The sequence below is a fragment of the Cololabis saira genome, chromosome 19 (genome assembly GCF_033807715.1).
Source record: "Cololabis saira isolate AMF1-May2022 chromosome 19, fColSai1.1, whole genome shotgun sequence".
Classification (NCBI taxonomy): domain Eukaryota; kingdom Metazoa; phylum Chordata; class Actinopteri; order Beloniformes; family Belonidae; genus Cololabis; species Cololabis saira.
The window spans coordinates 39,542,773-39,554,926 of record NC_084605.1 but is presented as its reverse complement, the minus strand read 5'-3'; the positions used below and the strand labels follow the sequence as shown (position 1 = coordinate 39,554,926).

The 12,154-nt window shown below is 48.0% G+C and overlaps 1 protein-coding gene across 1 annotated transcript in view; it reads right to left on the bottom strand.

Moving 5' to 3' along the window:
- sdk2b (sidekick cell adhesion molecule 2b) overlaps window positions 1–12,154 on the bottom strand; it is a 457,224-nt gene that overhangs the window by 54,403 nt on the left and 390,667 nt on the right. The window contains exons 18-22 of the mRNA XM_061707744.1: window positions 11,957–12,072; window positions 10,647–10,842; window positions 10,209–10,307; window positions 4,924–5,115; window positions 1,469–1,590 (exon numbers count right to left, since the gene is read on the bottom strand). Of these exons, the coding sequence (XP_061563728.1) occupies window positions 1,469–1,590; window positions 4,924–5,115; window positions 10,209–10,307; window positions 10,647–10,842; window positions 11,957–12,072 (725 nt within the window). The remainder of the gene's footprint in view (window positions 1–1,468; window positions 1,591–4,923; window positions 5,116–10,208; window positions 10,308–10,646; window positions 10,843–11,956; window positions 12,073–12,154) is intronic.

Below are 12,154 nucleotides of genomic sequence, written 5' to 3'. Positions count from 1 at the left end.
CTCGCTTATGGAACGACCTGCCGGAGGAGATCAGGGTAGCTAACACACTGTGTTCTTTTAAGTCACTTTTAAAAACTCACTATTTTAGACTTGCGTTTAACTGACTGTATTATTTGTCTGTTTTTATTATCTCTCAATTTTGTCTTAATATTGTACTAATTGTTTGTTTCCTGTTTTTAATTGCATGTAAAGCACTTTGTGACTTGTTTTGAAAAGCGCTTTATTAAAGGTATTGTGACATGAAAAACACATTTTTCTTGATTTTTTGTGTTTTGGTGGGTGTCTTGACATCAATTACACCCAAAAAACAACAAACTTTTAACATTCAGTGTATTGTGTGCTTTCTGGGATTTTCCGCATAACTGTGCAAAAACGGCGCACCTGGTTTGGTGGCGGGCCGTGACGTCAGGGCCCGCTAAATCACCGCCCCCTCCACCCAGCTCCCTGCCTCCTCTCCTCTCCAGCGCACCATAAAGGCTGATTTATGGTTCCGCGTTACACCGACGCAGAGCCTACGGCGTAGGGTTACGCGGCGACGCGCACCGTACGCTGAACCCTACGGTGTAGGATCTGCGTCGATTTAACGCGGAACCATAAATCAGGCTTAACACGGAGCAGTTTAGAGCCTCTTCTGTTCTAATCACCGGAGGAGAACTGCTAAGAAGACCCGCGGCCACTGACTGGACTTAAGATAAGGGGACAGTGCTGCTTGCATGCCTTTATTTTTATGATTGTTTGCTGTGGACTGTCTGCTTCGCCGTGCTGCTTTTCCGTGCATGCTTCGCCTGTCGCTCCCGGCTTAATGCCGCGTTCCATTTACCTCGGAAATCGGAACTAGGAACTGGGAACTCGGGGGTGGTGAAGATTCTCCCACTTTACCAGTAGGAGATCCCACTTCGAGGGGCGTTCCAGTTGAAAATTCCGACTGGGAACTGGGAAATTCCGACTTCCGAGGACAAATGGAACTCGGCTTTAACTCTCCGACGCCGCTGTGAACGTATTGCTCGCGGGGAGCTGCGGTCCCGGTCCTCTGGTCCCGGTTGGACTTCATCCCCGGGCTGTAGTCGCCCTGTCTGGGCTGTGTGTCGGTGTTTGTGGTCGGTGTGCGCGCGTGTGTGTGAAGACGGCAGGAGTGTGTAGCGGTTGGTTGGAGGAGGTTTGGAGGAGGAGCGGAGCAATGATTGACAGGAAAGGGGAAAAAGGACCCGTTTTTCACTGCGCAAAAAAACACTGTAATAAAAAGCCAGGAATGGAGTACTAGAGTGAAGTTTTTCTTGTTACACTCTTTTAGACACATTTGAGGGATGTTGGCCAAGACTTTTAATAGTGTTAAAAGCATGTTAAAAATGATGTCACAATACCTTTAATAAAGTTATTATTATTAAATATGATGATCCCCCCAACAGCAATGCAGCAGGAATCAGCTTTGACACAGGCTTTAACTTCAGCTCTGATAAGACTGGCCTACCTGGGCCTCCACCACCCAGCGGGAGATGGACGTCTTGCCGTCATAGCCGGGCTTGAACTGCAGGATGACGGAACGTGGGCCGATGTTGGTAATTGCAATGTTTGTAGGAGGACCAGGAAGCTCTGTGAAGAGAGAGAAACAGGGACAACAAGATCACACTGGAAGCTAATATCTGACATTCCTGTGGGACTGGTTTTTTATTCCTGCCTCTCAGACAGGAACGTTGTGCTTTATGGACTCGTAGAGAAAATCCATCAACATCAGCGCCCCCTTGTGGACACACAGATACTGCACACAGAGACATCTTCTTTTGTGCTTCAGACTTCAACAGAAGGCTTTTACAAAAGTCATTCACAAACGCGAGATCGAATATAAAATTGTCAAGAAAGCCAATTACCCCGCAGTTATCCTTTTACACTGGAGCTGAATAAACCGGGAGAAGGGATTTCTGAGCGATAATCCTGCAAGGGGAAAGTCTCAAATTCATTTCTGGAGTAAGATTATAAAGTTTTGTCTTTGCGTGTGCCCCTGCAGGTGTGAATGAAATCATTTCAGTGCAAAAACTAATTCCTTTTTCATATTCATGGCCTGCCCTTGAGAAACATTAAACCAACAATGCCATATTGAAATTCCAAATCACAAAGTTTACATGAATCCTAATGGAAGACATTAGTCGCAAACGGTGGCGTACGCGAAGCGGCCTGATACCAACAAGATACAATCACTCCTGTGTGCATACAAAGCTCTTTTTTATTTCTGCTCGACTGATCAGATGCAAGCGCATACGGCCCTAATGAAATGCAGATTATATGTCTCGTGAAAGTACCACCTTCAGAATTATTGCATGACCGATCACTGTGGCTGCTGTTAGCTCAACCACAACAGCGACGTTGTAAGCAAATAGGCGGTTTCTTTACGCACATACAACAGCAGTAATTGCCGTTCCGGGGACGATAACCGCCGCGCTGATGCCTGTTCTTTATATCACAGCCTGTCAAATCACAGGTTCCACAGATGCACTCGCTCTGAATGCAGGCTCCGGTAATTGGTGCAGGCATTGTGTTCTGGTTTCAAGAGTTTGCAAATATGAAATCATTAGACACTAATTGTCCTTAAAGCCCTTGTGGGAGCTATCATTCTGTGGATGCTGGGGCAGATATGCGCATTTTGTCTTCTTTTATTTCTTGGTTGTGTCCCAAATGAGATGACTGGACTCGCGTCTCTTTGCGTCTGGCGCCAGAAAACAGAGTGTGCTCACCCAGTTCAACGCCACGCAGTTAATCTGCAGGACAGGTGGAAAAAACCGGAACAAACTCACAGTTCTGGCTTCGATCTTACGAATAAATTGAACTGGGTAGATATTAATTACGGGGACAAATAGGTGCAGGAACACACCGCCAAGTATGGAAGAAACACCATCATATCTGGCCCTGGACAGATCTTAAAAGTGAGTAAACACAAGCTCTGATAAACAGCAGCACAGGTGAACAACATCATTATTCTGTGTGTAAATAAACGTGGTGTATATCAGGAGCTTGATTAACGCTGCTGATGATCATCTATGCTGCATCGTTACTTCCAACAGGTCATCCTCCCTGGATGGCTGCTGCTGGGATGTGAAGTGATTAACAGTTTCAGAAGGTTAACACGGATGATACGGGGTGTGATGAGCGTCAGAGATGACTCAGCAAGGAGCCTTTTTCATGCTTTGGTGCCGGATGAGGGAGATCATCCACCAAGTTCCCTTCTATTAAGGCTTCTTTGTGAGAGAGGTCAGTACCGTGCAAATCTGGCTAAAGTAAATCCCAGAGGTCTAATGCACAGCCCTCTTAACGTGACCCCCTCTCAGTCAGGCTCAGGTCTGATCTCTGGCTCGATTACTGCCACACCTCCAGTCTGCTCTTTCTCAGCCCTTCTTGTAGGTGTGATTGGATCCATTTCCCTGCTCCATCTCCCCGTTTTATCTGGCTTCTACCTTTCAGAGGGTTCTTCCCACTCTGCTGTCACAAACCGTAACGTTTAACATGCCGGCTGAGGCCTGCACTGCCTGAGATCAAGCTCTGCGTTGACATTTCTCACAACATTGAATGATCTGGGGGGATCTTGCTGGAACATCCACCCCTGGAAGACTGGCAACCGTCTTCCCTGTTTCCTGCTTGTGAATGATTCCTCTCTCTGTACAAGTACGTGTATGCATGACATTTTATTCTGCAATGTGATATTTCTTCCTGATATTAGTCGTTGTAGGTGCTATAAATAGCACAGTCTCAGTTTTAGAGCACGTCATCGTCACTCTAGACAAGCTTCAAAAGCTGGAGAGCTAAATATCCTTACAATCTGTTGATGAGGTGTTAAAAGAGGAAAATCAGATTTCGGTTGAGTGAAAGACGCCATTATGTCCCTTTGGGTGGAATAAAGTATATACAGTGCATATTGAGCATGAAGAAAATACAACCTCCTTTGAATCTAAAAAAATCTTCAACCAGAATGGTTCAAATTCAAAAATACTTTATTAATCACAGAAATCAGCGGAAATGAATAGTTGCAGCGATCATGATTGAAGCAGCTTCAGACTGCAGGCCGGAGCTGCAAGAGCTTTCAGTTTACACCGTTCAGACCTGATGCAATCTACGCCTGCCTTTCTTTTCCAGGCCTGACGCAACCAGAGCATGCATCCACCATTTCCAGACACATGAACAATTCTTTAAAAAATAAAATATGGAAAAAAATCAGTGCAACGTTTACGGCTCAAGCTATAAGCCGAAGGATTTCTGTCCCGTATCTGGCTTCTTCAGAGGCTGATGAATATAAGTTTTTAATGGAACGTTTTCCAGGAAACCCTCAGCTTTTATCAGGCTTTCCTGAGCCGGGCCTCAGGTCTGGAGGGGGTTGACAAGTTGTTTAGCTGCTTAAACCTGGCAAAAAAAAGGAATTGTGAAGTCTGCCGCTGACTATATGAGTTGTGTGCAGGACTTTCGTGAAGCTTGACAATATTAAGTGGGTGCCTAGGCTACATTACAGCTAACTATCTTGTTTTCAAATAAAACACCAAGAGGAAAAGGGTCCAAAGAAATGAAAAAACCTTCCAATTCACCAAGAGCGTAGGACGGCACCGGGACTGGAAGCCATAAACCGGCAATTGCAATGAATCCTCCTAACAATCCTCCTCTTGACGGGAGTTTTAGCGTTATAATGATGCCACAGATCCTGGAACATGCAGCGTGTTGAATTCTGGAGACTATTACAGATCAATCGTTATTAAATGCTGATATACAGATTCATCTGAGCGTACTTGCAACCACCCTTCCCAATTTATCTGAATATTTCTGAGGGCCCTTTTCCCATTTTTGCTTCTTTTTCATGTACTGTGAGTTTGATGATTTGTAAAACAGAAGATATGGTTCCACCTCGGGGCACTTTGCAGGTGGTAATGGTGCAGACGGCTGGGGACTGACCTGGCGGGACCCCGGAGGAGATGGTGGAGGAGGAGAGCAGGCCCTGGCCCTTGGAGGTCATCCCCGCCACCTCGATGGTGTAGGTGGTGAGGGCGGTGAGCCCCGTGACCCGGTACTCCAACGTGACATTCGGCAGGTAGTGCGTGACCCTGGTGTTCGTGCGGTTGAACTCCTCCCACGAAATGCGATAACCTGCGAGGCGGCAGAGATGAGTTAACGGCCAGAATCCTCTCGGAGGAAGATTGGACAGCACTCTCACAGCAGCGGCGACTTTCAGCTCCGTGCTTTGGGGAGAGCGAGCAGCAATATTAAATTAACTTCATCAAAAATTGAATATAGCAAATTTAATCAGGCCGTGATTATAGCCTGCACTTACACATCCTGTACTCACTCCCCCAGACACATGCAGACAAACACGCGCTCGCTCGCTCACGCGCACGCTCACCCTCTCAAAGTTAATGTAATTTGCTCCTTGGCCAGCAGCTCTTTTCATGTGATTGCATAAAGCATTAAGCAGCATTTCTTGCCAAATCAGTAATCTCACGTGGCATGTCAGTGTTTGTCTTCTGGGAGTGTGCAGCCCATTTAAATGTCCTGGAAAAATACTTAACTGTACACTGTTAAATCCCGAGCTTTGTAAATATTAATATGGCTGTTTAGCATTTGTCCTTTATGAGAAGCCGGCCCAGAAGGAGGTTAAGAACGTAATGCACGCTGGAACAGAAATAACTATTTTGGAACATTTTGGATGTAAATTCGTGGACTGGTTAAATGAAATATAAATTTTTTTTTCGACTCATTTCACAATTGATTATGAGACAACATATGCAATATTTACTCATTCTTGTTGGGGAAAAACATATGTTTATGCATAATAAATTTCTAAACTGCAAACAGTCCTTTATTCAACAAAAAAAGGTTGGAGCGGTAAACAATGTTTTCATCAACATATCATGATTTAAAAACATTAACTCAAACCCACAGGTGTGGTCGGGCAAATGTAGCCAGCTAGGATGATCAGGGGCGAGCAGCCACCAATTGCTCATTTATTCATTTACTTTCATGATTCCATACATAATTCCTTAAGGGTCACACATACATACCGTATTTTCGCGACCATAAGGCGCAACTTTTTTTTTTTTTTTTTTTTTTAAATGTGCCGGGCGCCTTAAGAAACGGTGCGCCGTGTCTATTACCTGAATTACGGTAATGTCAGGTCGGCCACCATGAGAAGGTAAAAAGAGAAGGGGGCGGGTGAAGATGAATGAGACCATCCACTGAGCTGTTTAATGCGAAACAGATGATGAAGACTTTTAAGGATTTGCTTGATGTGTAAAGTGAAATAAAATACAATCAAACTAAGTTTTGCTCCGCTCTATTTAAATAAGCACACTTGAGTGTGAGTGTTCTGCAGCGCCGGCCGGTCGGAACCGTCCACATTCCCCGGTTAAAGCAGCGGCTGCAGCAGCGCGGTGATGGTCGCTGCTGCAGCCCGACTTCCTGGTTCCCCAAGCGGGTCCGATCGACCTGGTTCCCGGCCGCTTTAAGAGCAGAGATTTCTGGGGTCTGTCTCAGGTCAGATCAGCTTCACTTTCCGAGATTTGCAGCCAAATCTGTCGGTTACAAACCCGGTACCGGATCCCGACATGCGCGTGTGTGTATTCGCGGCGCGACACACAGATTCTCATGTAGGCTATGTGGTGCTGGACTGGCGCAGCTGATGGACAGAAACTTATGGTGATTTTTAAAAGAAAGACTTTGCATAAGAGGTTTCCAGCCGGAGTCATTATAAGGGTGAATGAAAAGAGGGGGCTGGATGAAGGGATGATGATGATCAAGAGGCTGAGACTGTCTGGAAATTCGGACTGGCGCAGATGAATTAACGGAGCTCCTGTCGGATACAAACCCCGGTACCGGCTCCCCGACAGCGCGTGTGTGTGAGCGGGTCCAGCGCGAGGGTCCCGGGACCGCCGCGGGACCAGCGCGGGGGGGGGGTGGGGGTGGTGGGGGCGGACCGGGACCCGGTCCGCCGCGGGACCAGCGCGGGGGGGGGGGCGGACCGGGACCCGGGACCCGGTCCAGCGCGAGGGAGCAAACGGGGAGCGGGACCCGGGACCGCCGCGGTCGGGATTTTTAAAAGAAAAGCGTTCCCTAAAGAGACTTTTCCAGCCAGAGTGAAATGAAAAGGGCTGGATGGATGAGGAGATGATCAGTGGCTGAGACAGGTTTATGTGCAGCAACCCGGTGGTTTTTTTAAATTCTTTAATGCAGAAACAGAATATGAACCTTTGAAGGGTTTGATTGATGTGAAAAGTGAAATAAAATATCAAACTAAGTTTTGCTTCTGCTGTATTTTTAGCGCGTGTGTGTTTTGCAGCGCGCGTGTGTGCAGCTCCGTCTCCGTAGACGGCGCCTTTTGGGTCGGTGCGCCGTATGTGTGTTTTAAAACCAAAAATGACACACAAAACTGAGGGTGCGCCTTTCCACACAGTGCGCCATATGGTCGCGAAAATACGGTACATTGTATTTCCTCCGTATGACTCCTTATGGCTTCGTAGGTTTTGTTTTCTTGGGATCTCAAATTTTCGTCCCGGTCGTGGAACACTGGACCAGCTCTATACCCTCCGCAGGGTGATGAGGGTTCATGGGAATTAGCCCAACCAGTCTACATGTGCTTTGTGGATCTGGAGAAGGCATTTGACCGTGTCCCTCGTGCCATTCTGTGGGGGGTGCTGAATGAGTATGGAGTCCGGGGCCCTCTACTTAGGGCTGTCCGGTCTCTGTATGATCGGAGCAGGAGTCTGGTTCGCATTGCCGGCAGTAAGTCAGACTTGTTCCCAGTGCATGTTGGACTCCGGCAGGGCTGCCCTTTGTCACCAGTCCTGTTCATCATTTTTATGGACAGGATTTCTAGGCGCAGCCAGGGGCCGGAGGGGATCCGGTTTGGGAACCTCAGGATTTCATCTCTGCTTTTTGCAGATGATGTTGTCCTGTTGGCTTCATCAGACCGGGACTTTCAGCATGTGCTGGGGCGGTTTGAGGCCGAGTGCGACGCGGCAGGGATGAGAATCAGCACCTCCAGGAGGAGTTCAAGTATCTCGGGATCTTGTTCACGAGTGAGGGAACGATGGAGCGTGAGATTGACAGACGGATCGGTGCAGCGTCCGCAGTAATGCGGTCGATGTACCGGACCGTCGTGGTGAAGAGGGAGCTGAGTCGAAAGGCGAAGCTCTCGATTTACCGGTCAATCTACGCCCCTACCCTCACCTATGGTCATGAACTTTGGGTAGTGACCGAAAGGACAAGATCGCGGATACAAGCGGCCGAGATGAGTTTCCTCCGCAGGGTGGCTGGACGCTCCCTTAGAGATGAGTTTCCTCCCTTAGAGATGAGTTTCCTCCGCAGGGCGGCTGGACGCTCCCTTAGAGATGAGTTTCCTCCCTTAGAGATGAGTTTCCTCCCTTAGAGATGAGTTTCCTCCGCAGGGCGGCTGGACGCTCCCTTAGAGATGAGTTTCCTCCCTTAGAGATGAGTTTCCTCCCTTAGAGATGAGTTTCCTCCCTTAGAGATGAGTTTCCTCCCTTAGAGATGAGTTTCCTCCCTTAGAGATGAGTTTCCTCCGCAGGGCGGCTGGACGCTCCCTTAGAGATGAGTTTCCTACGCAGGCTGGCTGGACGCTCCCTTAGAGATGAGTTTCCTACGCAGGCTGGCTGGACGCTCCCTTAGAGATGAGTTTCCTCCCTTAGAGATGAGTTTCCTCCCTTAGAGATGAGTTTCCTCCGCAGGGTGGCTGGACGCTCCCTTAGAGATGAGTTTCCTCCCTTAGAGATGAGTTTCCTCCCTTAGAGATGAGTTTCCTACGCAGGCTGGCTGGACGCTCCCTTAGAGAAGAGTTTCCTCCCTTAGAGATGAGTTTCCTCCCTTAGAGATGAGTTTCCTCTGCAGGGCGGCTGGACGCTCCCTTAGAGATGAGTTTCCTCCATTAGAGATGAGTTTCCTCCCTTAGAGATGAGTTTCCTCCCTTAGAGATGAGTTTCCTCCCTCAGAGATGAGTTTCCTCCCTTAGAGATGAGTTTCCTCCCTTAGAGATGAGTTTCCTCCCTCAGAGATGAGTTTCCTCCCTTAGAGATGAGTTTCCTCCCTTAGAGATGAGTTTCCTCTGCAGGGCGGCTGGACGCTCCCTTAGAGATGCTGCTGATCCTCAGGTTAAGGAGGAGACCTGAGCTCAGTGCAGAAACTCCCGGGGTTGGTAGAGGATGGAAATGCCCAGGACTGTCACTTAGGTAGGAGCACTGGGCTATGAAAAATGGGGAAAAAAATCGGGGATAGAAACATAAAAAAAAAAAAAAAAGAAGAAGAAATCTGAGGGAAGTTATCTCATTACGAGAAAAATGGAGGGAAATGATCTTGTTATCAAAAGAAAACTGAGATATTATCTTGATATCACGGGGTAAATGATCTCGTTATCATGAGAGAACAGAGGAAAATGACCTCGTTATTACGAGAAAACGGAGGAAAACTATCTCATTATCACGGGAAAACGGAGGAAATCAAATGTATGTATGTATGAGCCTTTAGGGTTTCCTTAGGTTCCACACGGTTCAGCCTGAATTATATATTATATCATTATATTTGTTTATTTGATAAGGATCCCCATTAGTCTTGGCCATGTGAAGACTAATCTTCCTGGGGACATACAAGACACAAGACATACAACATGTATACGGATGTTCATTGTGGGGATTTAATACACATTGGGACACATGTGGTCTCCCTATCATCCGCTACGAGTGGAGGCTTCGTTAACACGACTGCTTCCTCAGACGGACGACACTTTGAGATCTACAGTATCTTTGTGCATCATCTCACTGTCTTGTGAAAATGGCCTTAATTCAGTACAAAGGACTTGTGCTGCGTGTTGGGCATGCCGTCTTTGTGCTGGTTTCCTGTTTAGATGGAAGACAAAAGGCTTTGTTTTGTTTTGTTTTGGGCTGTGGAGTATGATGTGAAAGCACTTATTATTTTCTGCGTCGTCTCACTGCAACAAAGCTGTATTTGGTGTCTGGTGGTTCCATGTGCATGATCCAAATAGCAAAACAGCAAAAATGTGTGGGTTTGCTGGGCGGCCCACGATAAACCAGGTCAATCAAGCTCAGTTCCAGTTCCAGAGCCTCCTGTCTCGGGGACATGGAAGCGGTTGGTCTTTAGGAACTCTCTGCTGAGAGTTCCTAAAGACCAACCGCTTCCATGTCCACAAATAAAATGTGCAAGTGTGCTGAAAATACCTGTGAGAACGCCGTTCTTCTCGCCGGGCTCGCTCCAGCTGACTTTGAGCGACGTGTCCAGGATCTCGGTGAAACTCAGGTGACCGACAGCACCGGGGGCTAGAGGGACAAACCAGCATAATGAGCGTTGCCAGAGGGGGAGAGAGCCGCTCCGGAGACGATCTGATCACCCGTTACATTTGACTATTTGGATTTTGAATACGTTTCCAATTAAATCAGAAAAAAATTGAACTGGATGAATATGAAGGTGAGGTGAATCAAGTGAGTTTTAAAGCGTATTTAAGGGGGAACCACGTCCCAATTAGTCAGCATCACCTGTCCATAAGTGCGCTCTGCATGAATAATAGATGGTGCCTGTAGGACGTGTGACTGCGAGGTGCTTCTGCTTTTGCCACCACGGGATAGTGATAAAAACATAGCGGAGGAAAAGTTGCTCACTGTCCTCGTGGGTCCTCAGCGCTCTGGGCGGGCTGCGGGGGCCGTCCCCGGGGGTCGTGAAGCACAGCACCGACGTGGAGTACTCGGTGAACTTCTTCAGACCCGCCAAGTAGCCCACGTGGACGCTGTCCTGGAAGTTCGGTCGCACCGTTACCGTGGCAACCTCGGCTTCTCCACCATGTTCCCAGGCCAGAAGCTAAGAGAGATAAGGAAAGAGATAAGGAAAAAAATAAAAAAAAAAAGGAAATCACCCACGCATATGGAAACAATGCAGCTGTTTTGTTTAATAAATAACTCTCACGAGTGAATGCTACTCAGCGGAGTCATGCAGTATCAGAGCTGGCCCTTATATATTCAGAAGAAAGCCCCTGAGGAGGTTCTGACGGAGGGAGTAGCGGCGAGCTGCACTAGTGCACCGAGGAGCTGCACTAGTTGAGGCTCCGGGGAGGCGTGATATCATCCCAGCGTGCATGTTCGCTGCGTGATGTGCAGCGTCCACACACGGGCCTCGGATCGGGTAATGATTCCCAGTGGTTGGTCTCGTTAGGCCATTTCCAGTTTTTAGAACGAGGGAGGTTCCAGGAAAGAGAAGGAGTCGGCGAGAGAATTTCAGAGGGATAAATGCTTATCAGTCCGCCACACTCGTCTCTTTCTTTTTCAACCTAGACTAGCGTAACTCCTTCTGTCCCTGAAGTCTTCCTTTGACACACTTTCTATCTCCCTTTTTCTCACCGCTGCTTAAGTCTGCCTCCCCGGAGAAACACCTGATATTTAAAATTCAGATTTCTGCACAGTTCCCCCCCCCCTAACTCTGTCCAATCCAGCTGAGTGAGGTTTGCAGAGAAAAATTAAAATACAGCAATTAAATAGATCAAATAACTAATGACATTCATTCAGTCGCAATGGAGTGAGAGTAGAAATAGATCTACCCCCCCTACCCCCCCTACCCCCCCCCTACCCCCCCTACCCCGCCCACCTGTGATTCATCGGTGGCGTCGTCCATTTGAAGGGACGCACAGAAATGGACTGGATTCAAGAGCCCGTGGCAACATGAGACTGACATTCATCAGTGAGTTGCACGCAGCATCACAATAAAACGGAGAGAAGTGGCAGCAGAGATAAGAGAATGACCTCCGACTGACAAATGGGTAAACAGACTCCATAGTTCTCATCGGCATTCAAGATTGTTCGCCCGCCGGCTTTTCTCTCCCTCTCGCTACATGTGATAATACGAGTCCTGCTCCGGCTGCTCCGCTGCTCCGCGGCTGCGGCGATGGATGTGAGGCGGTGACGCCGCGGGGACCACTGACCTTGTAGCCCTGGTTGATGCCGTTGATGAACTGAGGGTTGGGGGCGGTCCAGGTGAAACGGATGGCCGTGGAGTTGACCGCCTCCACCTGCACGTTGCCCGGTGCGATGGTTGGCACTGAGACGGATGATGCAAGCGAGTAAAACAAAAGAAAAAAAGAAGAGGGGATATTAAGCAGAAGTAAAGGATGGGGAGAATA